The 16,066-nt window shown below is 43.4% G+C and overlaps 2 protein-coding genes across 4 annotated transcripts; one reads left to right on the plus strand and one right to left on the minus strand.

The window, feature by feature from the left end:
• Window positions 1–5,152: 5,152 nt before the first annotated feature.
• Window positions 5,153–8,092, plus strand: LOC103722645. 3 transcript variants are annotated; one of them, XM_008813276.4, is made up of 5 exons: window positions 5,155–5,936; window positions 6,012–6,332; window positions 6,455–6,743; window positions 7,027–7,134; window positions 7,258–8,092. In XM_008813276.4, the coding sequence occupies exons 1-5, from the start codon at window positions 5,637–5,639 to the stop codon at window positions 7,386–7,388; spliced, it is 1,149 nt and encodes a 382-aa protein (XP_008811498.2). In that variant the 5' UTR covers window positions 5,155–5,636; the 3' UTR covers window positions 7,389–8,092. The 3 variants fall into 3 exon arrangements, with proteins under 3 accessions (XP_038980052.1, XP_008811498.2, XP_008811499.2); XM_039124124.1 differs by lacking the exon at window positions 7,258–8,092 and having other exon boundaries at window positions 5,153–5,936; window positions 6,955–7,127; XM_008813277.4 differs by lacking the exon at window positions 7,027–7,134 and having other exon boundaries at window positions 5,158–5,936.
• Window positions 8,093–14,575: 6,483 nt separating this feature from the next.
• LOC103700370 (copper transporter 3-like) lies at window positions 14,576–15,358 on the minus strand. The gene has a single exon (XM_008782316.3). It carries the CDS (start codon window positions 15,317–15,319, stop codon window positions 14,828–14,830), a length of 492 nt encoding a protein of 163 aa, XP_008780538.1. The 5' UTR covers window positions 15,320–15,358; the 3' UTR covers window positions 14,576–14,827.
• Between the last annotated feature and the right edge of the window lie 708 nt (window positions 15,359–16,066).

The following is a 16,066-nucleotide window of genomic DNA, read 5'->3' on the forward strand; positions in this document are numbered from 1 at the left end:
TGCTCACAGGTGTCTGCGAACATTGTAAACATGTCAATCTGATGAGTGTGTTTCAGTGCAGCAAGCGCTTTGTGTTTGACTGAATTCGCTTATATATATTATAAAAAGATCATTTTAGTACACAAGAGACTGCTTTGTGGTTTTAATTAGAAGTCCAGTCCGCCATCTGAAATCGTCATAATAACATATTATTGCGCCTGAAGACTTAGAGGTTTTGTTCGACATATCAAAATAAATGTTTTAAGGATGATGAATGATGCCAACTAATGTCAAGCTGCATATTATGATTGGTGATTCTTCAGTTATCTACCTGCCATCCATGCGCGATCATCACGCATGCTGCACCACGTCCTAATCAAGTATTTATTGACTGTGGTTTTGAAGCACTGCATCAATTAAAAAGTAATATCCACCTTTGTGGTCGAACAAGATGAAAGCAATTTTAACCGAATAAAGCTTAACTGAACTGTTCGAACTCCAAAGACTAATATGACGGTATTTTTCTCTATTGACCTCGATGATATAAAGTGTTGACATTTTGAATCCCTTACAGGTCTCAAACCTCCCAAGCTAATTTCTAAGCTAATGCAGAGCAGCAACCAGGATGCACCCAACTCAGCTCATCAGTCATTCTAATTGTATGCAAGGCAAGAAAAGCAGAAATCTTGATAGGGCTCAGAAATCCCGAAACGAAAAGAGGCCTCGTAAGGTGGGCATCGCAGCTGACTTGCTTTTGTGATAACTTCTATCGTTTTGCCTTTGCCTCCCAACTCAAAAAGGTTTTAGAAGATAGATATCGGGCGATGATTCAAGCAGGCTCAAGGGTCAATCAGAGCCCTGCATTATCGAGAATAGGAAGAAGAAGCCAGCGGACATTGCTCTCAAGCCTCGCTTCCCTGCTTCAAGACCTTCCTTCTTCATCCTATAAAAAAAAGTGAGTGAGAGAGAGAGGCCTTCAGCCTTGTACACGATCCCCCTTCAAAAAGGCGGTGCCGCCATGGACCGGCGCTTTGTTATTTTCACCGATTTCTTTTACATTGTATATCTTTGTGCGGCTATTATCTCACTTAAAATTATTTTAATCATTTTAAAAATTTTCTAACATAGCATATACGTCTCATCTAAAATTAATGGCTTGACTAATATTCTGTTAAATTATGGATTAAAATGTTAGATAAAAATAAACTTTATAGATTTAAGTGTAGGTTTTCAAACTATTAGGTGTAGGTATAATTTTTCCTTAACCTCAAGAAAATTTTAATAATTTACGCTGTTCTTTAACACCGTGTAGAGCCCGAGGGACAAAACTTATAACGAAGAACAACATACGGATCGATAAGTGATAATGTGGAAGTTTCGGTAGGCTCTGATATCTCTATCTAAAAATCTTGGCTTTTAAATGAATTGGCTTAACAAAATATAAGCACCATAAGAATTTTTAAACTATTCGAAGCAATACTATATTATTCTTCAACAATTGTCATCGTCCTTGACATTTAAAATAAATGATTCTTCTATGGATGAGATAGGATGGTGGACCGTCCAATGAGCTAAAAAGAAAATAGTTGAATTCTCTTATATTCAGAGATCGAACTTGATGGTCTGATTTATATAATCATGGCTATCCATATCACATGGGTGGTCTCTGATGCATTCAAGACACATCCACTTCCGTTCCAAGGTGGAGAGGATCCAAATATAAAAGGGAATCCATCATATTGCCCGACATGTCTTTAACTACCCGGATGCTATAATTAGTTAAGAAAAGATTATCTCATAGTTATGCACACTCAAGAACTCACCAAGGCAAATAGGTTAGGTGCTGATATGGCCCAAATCTGGTCACCCAACGATAAGTTGATACATGGCATCAAGGAGATCTATTCAGTTGCTCAAATTCCTGCGGAGATCCAGATAAGGAAGGGAGACCGAGAGACAACTCTTAATTCGACTCTAGACTCTAGGGTGTAATTCCAGCTAGATTGGAACTCCTCATCTATATAAAGGGCTTAAGACCCGAAGAATTTATACAAGACACACACTCTTTAATCTCTCTTCTCCTTTGTTTCTCCACCTCTTCATGATTGAAGTATTAGAGAGCAACTTGGCGGCCTTTTTCTTTCTTTCTTTTTTTCATGCAAATAAACATTCTTCATCTATCGTATGGATCCATCAGCATCCTCCAGATTATCGGTCAATGCTTTTCCTTTTCGTGTAGATCGATTGGTGCTCTTGTATCTCACGAACCAGGTATCAAGTGTCTTGCAACTTCTAAAATTTCCTAGCAGGCTCGCTGCAGGAAAAACACATTGCATGCACGTCCAGAAAACGCAAGTTGGCTGGAAATCGGCAACCAAGTGCCTGCGGCTCCATTTCAACAGCGCCCATTCCATCGATCTAACCGCATCCGTCTTCCTTAAATTTTGAACTGCAGTGGGGGGCCGGCGGCCCTTTGCCTCGGCGACCACTTTCGGTGGGAAAAAATCCAAGTGGAGTTGTTGGCCTTTTATATTGTTACTATTTTTCATATCTTTTTATATCTGAAGTAGGAGCCAGCTGAAACAGCCATGGCCACCGTGTAGGCTGGCCAGTGGACAAAAATGCCCTCCCCTCCACTATCTTCGCCTTATCAATCGAAACCGAATATTTTTAAGTTTCTTAATACGAGAACAAACTTTCCTTTACCTGGACTTTTTCAAAAAAAAAAAAAAAATTCTTTAACCCACTTCCACCCGTGCTGTCGTTTGTGAGACAGCGAAGTACGGGCCCCTACGATCCATCCACACATTTTTCAAACCACCGATATAATTTTAAATTGATGAATTTTATTATTTTAGAAAAAATTATTTTTTAAAAAAATTCGGATTAGATCCATTTCATAATCATTGCATCATCTAATATAACAAAACATATCAAAACAAATCAAAAGGTAGCCTACGCATTAAATGAATATAAAAATAAATATATGAAATAATATTAAATTGTATTTTGATTATTCAAACCTACTAATTATCAATTTATGCATATTTTAACATGTATAGGTAGTATTCGACGAAATAATTTTTTAATTTAATACTATTTAGATGCTTTATCCTGTATTTTAATGTACTATTATCATTAAAACCATACATTTTTTTTATTTGCTTGGTGCATGGATTATGAATTAGCCCTAGAGAAAGGTTCATAATTCATTCTTATATAAATATTTTAAATTTTTCGTTTTTAGCTTGAGGTAGATGTTTAACTGGATTCAATAAGCCAGAGTGGCGTCCACGGAAAACGGGGACCTGGTCCTCGCCGTCGGCCACCGGTAGCCTGGTTAAAGTGCCACGAGCATCGGGCGCCTTTCCGTGAAGCGATCGTGGCGGACAAGGTCAGGAAAATCTCAGCAACGGCAGAACCACGATCGCGACAGGTAACGGTTATCCTGATTCCTGAGTGAATCTCCGCAGCTGCCACGTCACCTCTAGATTCAAGATTCTGAGAACGAGGCGGTTTGCGAGCAATCCAGGGTCCGGGCACATGATCCACGGCGGCGAAGGGAAGACTGGTCTGCCTCGGAAAGAGATACATGTACCATCAAACTTGACCGGATTTCATGTTAGTTTGTTTGTGGTGAGCTCACCAGGCGGTGAGGCGATCTCAGATGCCGCGACGGTTGGAACTTGGAACGGACGGCCAGGTTGCCCAGGAGGGGATGGAATGGGATCTCGGGGGTAATTTGGTAATTTCGGTTTCGGTTTTATCTCAATTTGGCAGGGTGGTTCTATATACACCCCCCCCCCCCCCCCCCCTATTGCTCAGGACACCCCCCAAAAATTAAAAAAAAATTAAATACTCTCTACACCCCCCCCCCATTTGCTAAGGACACCCCTAAAAAATTAAAAATTCCTAAATTACCCTCCACCCTCCCCACCTCCTCACCTAAATTGCTCTCTACACCCCCCAAACCCCCCCCACCCCGCTCTTCCCCTCCAAAACACCTCGCCAACGCCCAAAACCCCCCCGTTCCCCCTTCTCCCTCTCGTCGCCGGCATTTTCCCGATCTCCGACCACCTCACCGGCTTCTCCCGGAACCACCTCGCCGGCTTCTCCCGAAATTTTTTTTTTCATGGTTCGTGCTCCGTTCGGCACTGGATCGCCGAACAAAAGGCTTCTGTTCGGCTGAACAGTGCCGGACAGAAGCCTTCTGTTCGGCACTGTGCAGCCGAACAGATCTGTTCGGTTGAGGATTGCCGAACAGAAGGCTTCTGTTCGGCACTGTTCAGCCGAACAGAAGCCTTTTGTTCGGCGATCCAGTGCCGAACGGAGCACGAACCGTGAAAAAAAAAATTCGGGAGAAGCCGGCGAGGTGGTTCCGGGAGAAGCCGGCGAGGTGGTCGGAGATCGGGAGAATGCCGGCGACGAGAGCGAGAAGGGGGAACGGGGGAGGAGGGGTTTAAGGGGGGTTTGAGGGGTGTTTTTTTTTTTTCTTTTCAAAACGAAACGGAGGAGGAGGAAGGAGGGTGTATGAGAAAATTTCAAGGGCAATATGGTAATTACACTAAAGGTTAGTTTGGGTATTTTTTTTTTGGTTTTTGGGGGGTGTCCTGAGCAATAGGGGGGGTGTATATAGAACTACCCAATTTGGCAGTGGGGAGAGAGAGAGAGAGAGAGAGAGAGAGAGGGAGACGGCTGCCTCGCGCCGTATCTGGAGCGTTTAGATTCTTTTCGCGCCGGAAACCGGATTCTAATTTCTTCCGTACACGTTATCGTCTCCTCTCTATTAATAAATACGAACAAAAAAAAGATTCGCTTGATTTTTTCTTTTTGCAATTTTTTTTCCTCACCTAATTCGTCGTGCAAAGCTTTGAATATAATGAGTTATAAGAGTAAGATGGTGGTCTAAGCAACGGAAGGGAAAATAGACGGTCGAGCAGCATGATTTTTGTCTTTTTCTGTCGCGTTGGTATTTGCGGAACATTCGCCCCTCATCAAAAACAAAAAAGGCTGCCGGGCCCATCGCACCTGCTGAGGCTAAAACAGATGCAGCAGCGCGAAAGTTGACCGGCCCAATTCTTACCCTGATTTTGCCTTCCTTTGTTCGATCATTAGTAGAGAAAAACCCTGCTGTTTGTACGAGTTCCTAAAAGTCTTACTAACCATGCGACTCAAAACATCTCTGAAATGCCAGGTTTTGGAAGTAACGGCCATGCTTTTCAACGGGAGGACAGGTTAGGTTGGTCAATGTGCAAGTGTGCAGAACCGAGACGGAGGCAGAGGTAACTTTCTTCATTTATTCGGTTTCTTGTTCGTAATTATTTGACACCTTCCCTTCCTTCCCTCTTCTTTTGGGTACGACCTTCCTTTTCTCTCTCCTCGGCCTCCAGAAAGAAGAGAGCGAGAGGGGCGACCAAGCCCCCTTGCTTTCCTGCATCTCGGTTTGTTCCCTGCTTTCCTTTTGGGAGGGGCCCAACTCCAGGCGAGTGGGAACCAGAGGAGAGGAAGCCCGCGAGTGTAGGCTATTATTATTTCTTCTCCCACCAGCACAACTGCGCAACTGCGGAGTCATGCCCACCCTGCCCCTCCCCTGCTGTTTTTAGCATCTCTCCTCGCCCTTCGACCAGACCAGCGACCGAGCTTTCTTGCTTCCCGATATGGCTGAGGATATGGAGGACGCTGAGTTCTTCCTTCCGTCCGAGTTCCTCTGCGACGATTTCTTCCTCGAAGGAGTCGGGACCAGAAAGGCGGAAGCAGAGGTTGCGGAGACTTGCTTCTCCGCCGACCTTTGTCCCGCGTCCGACTCGAATCCGAGCTCTCCGGTGGATTCTGCGACCACCGAGACCAAGAGCGACGAGGAGGACTACATGGCCGGGCTAACCCAAAAGATGGCTCAGTCCTTCCTCCAGGACGACGACGCCAACGATACGCCAGGACTTGCAGCTGACAACGCAAAGGTATCTATCCTCCAACATCTATACATATATTATTAGACGTTCCGCATCAAGTTCTTTTCTGGATTTGCTGCGCAGGCACGGGAAGTCATGGCCGGTTCACCACAGTCTACTCTGAGCCCTTGGTCCGCTTCCGGGAAGGGGAGCCCCAACGGCCTGTCGCTGCGCGTGTCGCCGCCTTCGACTCCGTTAGAGCAGCAACAGGACGATGCCTGGGATCTGCTCTACGCCGCGGCGGAGCAGGTGACGCGGATGAGGGGGCTCAACGACCAGGGCAACCATCACAGCTATCAGGGCGGCGGGCTCTTGTGGAAGCCTTCTCCCCCGATTTCGGCCGCTTCCAACGCCCCCGGCACTGGTTATTACCACGCTCCAGCTCTCACCCAGCAGCAGTTGCAGGTGTGTTTGCGTGCGTCTCTCCTCTTGTTTTTTTTTTTCCTCCTCTTTTCCTTGAAAGTTTTGTTCCTTGGTGTTCTCGGTTTAAAACCTTTTGTCTGATCATCTTTTGCATCCTCTTGTAGCTCTGTCATCTGAAGCAACAGCAGTTAATCAAGCAGCCGCTCTCTGCAGCATGGGGGAGGCAGAGCAGAGCAAGGGGCGGCGGTGGGGTTTACGGTGGGGAGCGGCGGCCTCTTGGCTTGCCATCTTCGGCGTGGCCGCCTCTTCAGAAGTCGCGGCAGCAACCCCAACACGGTTCTGGGATGAGGGCGGTTTTCCTGACTGGTGCCGGCGCTAAAAAGGAGTCCACCGGCACGGGTGTTTTCTTGCCTCGGAGAGTCGGCACCCCAACCGAGTCGAGCAAGAAGCCAGGTATGATAGCACCGGCAATCAATAGGACGGAGACTACCGTCGATCTCCTGTTTAATCATTGTTAGATTGATATATCCGTTCCGGATTTTAGATTTAATCGGTGTTGTTGAATCTCAATATTTTTTTCCCTCTTCATCAATTTTGTATTATTTATGATTGTGGTTTCTGTCGGCTGGTGGCATGTTTTTATTAATGTTTTACTTTTCATCAGGAATCACACATAAATTTGTCGGTAAAACGTCTGCTTAAGGTCACATATTTCTAATTTATTGGTTATGATCAGCTTGCTCGACTGTGCTTCTTCCGGCAAGAGTGGTTCAGGCTTTGAACCTGAATATGGAAGAATTGGGAGCCCAGCAAAGCTCTCCGGATGGCTTTGTTGTTGATCATGGCAAGAACCTTTTATCCAAAAAAAACTGGGAATTCTCATGCGATTATTATGAGATTTTAATCACTGTGCTTTGACTTGAGAGGGCCATTCTTCGCTAATAGCGGTCTCCTTCTATTGTCGCAGATGTTCTTGGCTGGGCCAGCACTGCCATTTCCCAGCGGAACCGGAACGACTTCCGTCCCCCGCCGCCGGCCGTCACGAGCCATGATATACGTCTCCCCAGGAAGGAACGTGCTAACCCTCGCCACTACTGACCTCTTGCGTGCTGATGGTGGCACCTCTTGCAGCAGGTAGCTTGGAGGAGCAGCATCTGGTGCTGCTTTTAGTAGTCCTGGAACATTGTTATTGCATTTGGGGGTGGTGGTCGTGCGTCCTGGGAAGTCACAGATCTCGAGTACTTTGCGTCAGTGTGGGGAATGGAAGCAGAAGAGGGATGGAAGAAATAAGTCATGTTTTTTTTTGGATAATTTGGAGAACAATTAGGAAAGGGTGCTTATCCAATAACACACCCGCTTCTCTGAAGTTTTACCTTGGTGCTCGCCAAGCCTGCCCCAATTCTCTCATTGCAGAAGCACATGAGCTTGAGGAATAAGCAAAGATGCCTCGTTTGTAACTTGTCTTTTGTTATAATTTCTCTCTTTTGTATATTGGTTGGAGGATGGAGTTAGGAAGATCATATGCGATAGTGTGGGCTGCTACAAGTTTTATCAAGCTATGTATTTTTGGGAAAAAAATGTTTCTATGTATTACTTCATGAAAATTAAATTCACCATATGTTCTTGGTGCTTCCCCGCTTTTAGGGCCCATGGGATGAGACGGCGCTACGGCATCAGCATGGGCCGGTCAACCACCCGAATGGAATCTATACACTGTCCGGCGTGGTTGGTTTTATGCGCCATCTGGGGGTTTTCCCAAAAGAAAATAATAAATGTATCTGAAGCCTGAATGTGCTTCTTTATTGTTGTATGAGAAGACGTGACGGGGATGGTCGCTTGTGCATGGGGTCGGGGGCTTCTTGTTTTTTTTTGGCGATTGGCGCCTATTGTTCCGAATTTTATTTATGCATGCCCCTTTTGTGACCGGCGCGTTTGTTGCACTTTGTTGTTTGACCCGGTCAATTTCTCCTTTTCTAGCTAATTAAATAATAAAATTATGGTTTAAAGACGACCGAAAGTTGCTTCGTATCTGTTCTCAGAGATGTGCAGTGGTTTCCCACGAATGTATTTATACTTGATTAATTTAAATTATTCGTTTTAAAAAAAAAAAATGCAGTGGCAGAGGGATCGGTAGGTGTGGGAAAGCGTGCAGTGGAAGCAGGGATAAGTTCGCGCGAAAATGGAAAGTTTTGTCTTATATGATGGTGTTCATGAGTTGGCTGCACGTTCTCCCCTGCGAACCCGAAAATAGTGGCTATGAAATGGATGTTTACGTTTCGAGGTTCCGGCTGCAGTACAGGGATTGATGATCGTCATGTGATCAAACGGTTCGCGTTCCCCGATTTTTTGGATCTGGTGTCGTACTGCAGGTTGGTGGAGTCTCTAGATTGCACGCTCAACTTGTTTTGCTTGTGGGCCTAACTGTGAAATTTGGTCATCCCCTTCGCTATGGTTTGGTGGTGCGCAGAATGCGGCGTACTGGGCCTCCGCACCCAGTCATGCACGGGCCTCCTCGAAGCGAGACAGCCATGGGATTTGGTGACTGGCTGCTGCACTGCGCTTTGGATCACTCTGGCTGTCGAAGATCACTCATAGCTAGTCATGTTCTATTACAGTGCCCATAGGCTGTTTAGGTTTAGCGACATGCCTCTTTTTCTCTGTCTAGCTTCACTAAGTTTGCTGAGGATTTGCTCCGGTACTTAAGGTCGGCCTTTCGGGCTCCACGTTCTGCCAATTGGGGCATTGATGGTGCCTTTATGGCTTATCATATATAGCTGGATAGAAACAATAGAATCTTCGAGAGTAGGAGCGCCCCTCTGAGGATTGTGGTAGATAAAGATATCCGTTTGGCCAAGGAGGTCACCGAGGCTACTGTGACTGTTTCATCTGAGTTGGTTAGGAACATCTAGATCTCTCCTTCCGCTGCTTTAGCGTCTAGATATGTGCTCACATCTTGGGAACCCCCACCCCCTGCCATTTCAAAGTGAATTTTGATAGTAGTTTGTCTGCTGGTGGAGGCGTTGGTGTTGCCTTTGTGATTAGGGATCACGAGTCCAGGCTGATTGCGGCAGGAGGGCGATGCATCTTTAAGCCTTATGTTCTACGAGCGGAACTCAGGGCCGCATGGGAGGGTATCTCCTATGCGAGGCGAGTTTTGGAGGCCCAATGCATTATCCTAGAGAGAGACTTAGTGGAGGCGGGTGAGAAAATTCTACATGAGGGGTCCAGGGTCACCGACCATCCGATTTTAAAGAACATCCGGTGCTTACTGTAGGAGTGTGACGTTTTTCAGACTGTGCATATGTTTCGAAAGGCGAACAAAGTTACTGACTGGGTCACCTCCTTTGATGCTCATTACTCTGGAGAGATAATCTGGACCCCAAGTGTACCTGTTTCTCCGCAACTGTGAAGCATTTTGGCTTTTAATTTTGTAGGCAATGCTCATGTGAGATTAGTGTGAGCTGCCAGTGTACCCCAAAAAAAAAAGAGATTGCTTTTGATTGATACATGTTTTAGGGTGGAGCTAGATCGCGGGCCAAGGCCTTTGATACCAGGAGCGACCCAATGCATTTGGGGGCCTAACGCGAACACACTAAGAGGAGTTTTTTTTTTTCTGTTTTGTCTTTGAGGCCTTCTATGCAGTGGGTTGGCCTAAAGCAAACTTATTAAAGCGGGCCTTTTTTCTTTGTGTTTTATCTTTGAGGCCTTTCTTGCGGCGGGCTTTTTTTGGGCCGGAGCCTTAGGCGACCGCCTCAGCCGCCTAAGAGTTTGGCCGGCCCTATTTGATACAACATTCCACTCTGAATCGCTGCCTTGTACGATGCGGGCAGCTCTCCACGGAGTCCTCCTGTAATCTCTTTTGCACGGCACCTGGATCAAGCCGGCTTCAACTAGAACAATACAGTAGCCTAATTTTAAAATGAAAGAATGCCAAAAGAAAAAAAAATCATCTTCGTCTTGTGGAAATTTTTCATGAAATCTAATAAAAGTTGTATTGAATCTATTATTCATCGCTTCAAGACGGAAGATGTGTACTTCCAGATGTGCCTATCGAAGAAACAACTGAGCAATAAATGGGGAGGAGTCGATCGTTTACTGAATAACTGTTTGGGTTTCTGAACGCACAGGGAGAACCTGCTGGATTTTTTTTTTTTTAGTACACTTAGAACAGGGGAGCAAGCTCCAAAAAAAAACAAAAACAGAAAAAGGAGCACAAAGAAAAAGCTGGAACACTAAGCTCTCAGGAAACTGCTTGGTTTTTTCCGTGTTTTCGGATCGTTGCTTTGGCTTTGCAAGTATACAGCTATCGTGGGGCCTGGATTTTAAACTGCTGCTGTGGTGGGGCCCTGTTTTATGTGGAGGCTTGCTTACTCTATTCCTGGGACCGCTTCTCGTCGGAGCAAACTGTTATGATTTATTGGATGGAAGGGTTGCCGGTGGCTGTCCTAACTCCACGCAACAATGGAAGGAGCAGCGCTACAATGCAAGGGGAAGTATAAGCAACCCCGGAGACCTGCGAAGCGTTCAATGTGTGTTGTTTCACGGGCAGACGCTAAATTTTTGTCGAATCGGCATTTGGTCGATTCTCTCTGTTGAATACACCATACCTGAAATGTGCGTTGCACGTAAGTTGACAGAGGGCAAATTAGTCATGTACATGCAGAGGCTGCCCTTCTTCGCCAATCTAGTAAATGCCTTTTATTTTCTCAGAATGCTGTTTTAAGATTTGTGATTGAGATTTGGGTAGACAAGGGAAAACAAAATGGAAAGCAAGACAATTCGTGCAAATATATCATGAGGTTATCGACTCATGGACGTGTGATGGTCTAATAACCTGTCGTACCACAAAAACCTAAGCATGCCTTGCTTCAGCTTGCCGCAAGCGTTTGAGTTCTGGAACACCCGATGAGCTTTGCGATCCATTGAAGTATAACTCCATCATCTTTACGGTGCTACATTGTTTAGGAAGGTTGGTTTGTTGTTCTCTTTGCAAATACCAGGAAAAGAAAATCCAAGGTTACTGTATTTTTTTTGCATGTGTGTGATTAAAATGGAGGCTAAGGCTACACAGAAGCCGTAATCCACCGAATTTTTATTAAAGAATTGAAAGTAGATATTAGAACAGACTTAGAAGGTAAGGAATATACAGAGAAATGAGAGAGAGTTAACAAAGCAAAATAATGAAACAAAGATTGCAGCATCTCCACGGAGCAAGAAAAGGAAAGAACAGAAACTTAGCTAGTCTTTTTTGAACCGAATGGATCAGCTGGCCAGTTGGAGAACCGATTCAAGATGGAGAGGTCCTGAAGCAATAAATGAGACTTTGAATTTTGTCCCGCACTTTGCCAAAAGCTGGAAGAACTTTGTGAGCATAAAGTATATTACTGAAAATTTAAAAGAGAATTATATTACTTTTTTGATTGCACGGACCGTCCTCAATTGTCTTGGAATAATTATTAGAATGACCGATGTACTTTACTTCTAAAATCTTTTACTAATACATCAAGCTAAGTCAGGAAAAATGCTAACTGCAATTTGGGATTTCCTAATGTTTTTTAAAGTTTAATAATTTGCATTGTTATGGTTAACCAAAAATGCCTTCGAATGACTCGGTAAGTATCGTACAAGGAATGATCCTGACCATTCGAGGGCCCATTCGGAAAAATCTGATGTGCATTTCCACTTGTTTGATTACATGTTTCGGCATTTCATCTTACTGATTATTTTCTTTTGAACAGAATTGTTACCATATCAGCGATCGGTCAATTTTCCTTTGGTAGTGAAAGCCGCTTAATTGGTTTCTCGCATATGTACAGCCCAATGCATCGGCATGAAAAATAAGCTATTAGATGACTCAATCAGAGGATACCTTTCTACTATTTGTTAGTTTATCATTTACTTTATGTAATATCAAAGGTGGTTCTTCACTGCCCTTCTATCACTATGGTGTTTTTCTCCCCTTGTTATGAAGATATGTTGCTTTTCAAGAATAACCTGTGAATTGCAACATTCTGAACCAATGACATGGAGGCTCTGTTCGGTGTCAAGAACTTTATATTCGTTCCAAGCTTTTCTCTTCTACAAGTTGTTCGTGCTGACCTCATTGCATGGATAGCCATCATGTTATAACATTTTTGACGGTAGTAATTTAATTTAAACCATTTTGATGCCAGTCTTTAATTAATTTTTGCCATAATCATAGATTCTTTTTTTAAAAAAAATACTTACTGGTTGTTCAGGAATATATTCATTTACATGCACAGGGTGATGAGGCAGGACAAATCTTTGAATTCAAGAATAAGATAATCTATGTAAATCCATCCAAGTAACTTCTTTATTTCCTATCTAACCTAATAGAAGAAGAGAATAGAAGTTACACTTTATCCTAGATATGGTTCCATTAGCCAAATTATCCGATTCCCAACTGATTGTGCTGTCTCTAAAAGAATCTAACATAATCTTGTATGAAAACTGCCCCATTATTTTGAATGTTTCCTCTATAATTTGATTTTAACGTATTATCTCTTCATGATGCATGTAGAATTCATGACATCTAACTATGGCAGCCTGCGACCAGATGCAGAGAATAGATGTAATATCACTTGGCTCTTAGTTATTTTCATTAATTTTCAAGGGAGGTCCTAGATCCATCATGCAAACCGAGTACATTCAAATCTTTATACTGATGTGCGGCATGGCCTGCTCGAGCTGGAGCTCAGAGAGATTCTGAATTAGTTTGTTTTGCTTATTTTTCGTTTCTGTTTCTTTTCTTTTTCTTCTTATTTTATTAAAAAAAACTAGACATCTAATGTTTAATGTGTAGCAATCTAATTGTGTTGATTAAACATTTGCAAATAGAAATTCAAGTATTATCCTTCAGATGATAAGCATTGGCAGTGCTTTTGTAAAACCCCACCCAGATAATGCAGCTATTTTTATGTTTGCATTAGTTATTCATGAATGTTTTTCGTAAAACAAGTGAGGAAAGGTAGGAAGCAGTTCAAAAGCCTATTGGACAAGAAACCTGGAAAAATGCAGTAGTTGGAACTGATTCAGGGGATGACAAGAGTTCGAGGTGAAATAAAACATGAAGTTGAGACGCGAGACGCAGAAAATGGAGATGCAAGCGAGGAAAGCAATTCAAATGGAGGAGTAGCATGCGTTCTTGAAGCTGATAACATTTACGGCCAGCTGGTAGAAGATTCCTCGCGGTTGGCGGACTACATAGACGCAGCATACTGTTACGTCAATGGCTAGATTTTCAAATTTTGGTAATGACCCAGACGTGACCTGGTTTGCACAAAATTTCCTTCAGGTGGATGGTAATGCAATTGTTTGACAGCGCAAGCAGTGCACCGTAGGCTATCAAATCGATACGTATGCGAGCAAATAGTTCACATTTTCATGAATTCCGATGGGTCAACATCTCTGTCCTCAAAAAAGAAAAAAGAAAAGAGAAAAAAGAGTTCCTAATGGATTATTAAATCCACCATGCAAGCAGTAGTTGCTAATCTAACAGAAAATTATAAGACTAGATGCTGTACCAACTAGTTTATAAACCATTAGGTCTCATAGGTCCTGGTGGTTTATAAAACACCAGGTACAGAATCTGGTCTTATTAGATTAGCAGCCATTGCTTGCATGATCTATTCACTGGCTTTTGTATCCAACTTTCGCCAAAATGCGCTGCACAGTGATGAGCATCAAACAGTGGTCCGATTACAGCCATAAAAGGATAGGTAAATTGGTCTAGAGATAGGTTATGAAAGTGTCTTCACTCCTCAGTGCATCTGTATCCATGATAGATGAGTACATATAAACTATGTATGAGTGAAAGCCGATCCTCGGTTCAGGAAGACGAATAAAACTACGAACTGGATAGCCTCCTTTATAGCTAACCATTCCAAAAATCACCTATGATTAGAAGAGATGGAGTTGTCCTTCGTAATGTACTGCCTTTTGGGCTTTTTAGCTATATCCATACACGTTATATATATATATATATATATATATATATATATATATATATATATATATATATATATATATATATATATATATATATATATATATATATATATATATATATGATGCTTTCGTTTCAGAAAGAAAGAAAGAAAGAAAGAAAGAAGAAAAAGAAAAGGTTGCATCCTCTCTGCTGTCCCAGTTCAGTTTGCACGGACGTCTCTATGGAGAACCATTCAACAATTTCTTCAGCCAAGATTTAAGGGATGTCGAAAATTTGAAGCAAGTGGCCGTGCATATTGAGACCCAAACATAAAAGGAAACGCTGCAAAAACAGGAATATTCCTCGATTTCAGCACTGGAAGTGCGATGGCTTCTGCCAGATAACAAAGTTCGCTGCAACCAGAGCCCTCCTCTCAAGTTTCCAACAAAGTTCGCTACAACCAGAGCCCTCCCCTCAAGCCTCCACCCACTATTCACAAGCAAGCATGTGTTGCGAGGAAGATATAAAAAAAACGAATATTTATAATAAAGGAAAAGAAAAAGAAAAAAAGAAAAAGGAAAGCTAAAATTTAACGCTTGGTGGCATCGTTGCCAGGGGCCTCCCCATTACCGGGCCGAGCCCGCTTGTAGATCAGGCCACTTGCTGAAAGGAGGAAGCCGAGGGCATGGCCGGCGATGGCGGCGATGAGGACACCCAGGTTGAAGGACATGACGGCGAGCATGACGAGGTAAAGCAGCCCCATCCGGACGGCATGGAGGAAAGTCGGCAGCAAGGCGGTGGATATTCGGCGGCTGCTGCCGGTGGCGGTGGTGGGAGCAGCCTGGGAGAGATGGTCGGAGAGGTATTCGGCGAGGAAGGCGGTAGCGACGACGCAGAGGAGGGCGAGGAGGTACATGCCGAGGCCTTGGTCGCCGGGCCAGCCAGAGAAGAGGACCTCGACGCGCTCCCCCCAGAAGAGGGTCATGTGCATCGCCATGTCGCCACCCTTATCGTGATGACCGGGCATGGTTGCAGGAGTCGTCCCTCCCATCCCATCCTGCATGACGCCTCCTCTGCCCATTGCCAATCTCCCCCTTCAGCAGCCAACAGAAGAGGAGATGTGTATATAATTAAGAAGAGAGATGATCGATATCTCATCTGGGGTTTGTGGTGGGCGGTGTGAGGTGTGACCTGAGAGGGACTCGGGGCAAGGCTGAGGTAATGACACGTATCACCGCAGACATAGTAAAGGCCAAGGAAAAACGACAGGTATGGGAGACAGTTGCTTGCTATTGACTGGCGAAGCTGCCTGGAACCTTCCTGGATGATGACCGCGTGGAAACTTTTATACGGGCATTTAAAAGGAGAATTCCGATGAGATTTTCTGGATTGTCGTGACTGTTTTCTGGTCGGGCAACGAAAGAGGTCGAACTCTAAATGTTAAGAGATTACAGAAAATTTTATTTCTCCATCCTATCCTATTTGATACATCTCAATATATATATATATATATTATTAAAAAAAATAATATAAGCTGATATAGAATTACACTAATAATAAAAAAATATTACTAACATATATAAATTGTTATATCATCTCTAAAATCATTTTATAACAGAATCATGCTAATCAATAAAAATAATATAAATCGATACAGAATCATGCTAATAAAAAAATATTATTGGTAATGCAGATTATTATGTGATCTCTAAGATTATACTAACATCCTCTTTAAACTCAAGATGGTACTATAGGTATCAACTTGAATTTGGAAACCGAATCACGAATGTATCGAAAAATTAATGTACTAGATGAAGAGCTGAAATAG

This window comes from Phoenix dactylifera, chromosome 3 (genome assembly GCF_009389715.1).
Source record: "Phoenix dactylifera cultivar Barhee BC4 chromosome 3, palm_55x_up_171113_PBpolish2nd_filt_p, whole genome shotgun sequence".
NCBI classification, from domain to species: domain Eukaryota; kingdom Viridiplantae; phylum Streptophyta; class Magnoliopsida; order Arecales; family Arecaceae; genus Phoenix; species Phoenix dactylifera.

Coding starts and splice junctions, on each gene's coding strand:
- LOC103722645 (XM_008813276.4), top strand. CDS start 5,637: ATGGCTGAGGATATGGAGGACGCTGAGTTCTTCCTTCCGTCCGAGTTC. Junction 6,744..7,026: donor CGAGTCGAGCAAGAAGCCAG/GTATGATAGCAC, acceptor GGTTATGATCAG/CTTGCTCGACTGTGCTTCTT. Junction 7,135..7,257: donor TGGCTTTGTTGTTGATCATG/GCAAGAACCTTT, acceptor CTATTGTCGCAG/ATGTTCTTGGCTGGGCCAGC.
- LOC103700370 (XM_008782316.3), bottom strand. CDS start 15,319: ATGGGCAGAGGAGGCGTCATGCAGGATGGGATGGGAGGGACGACTCCT.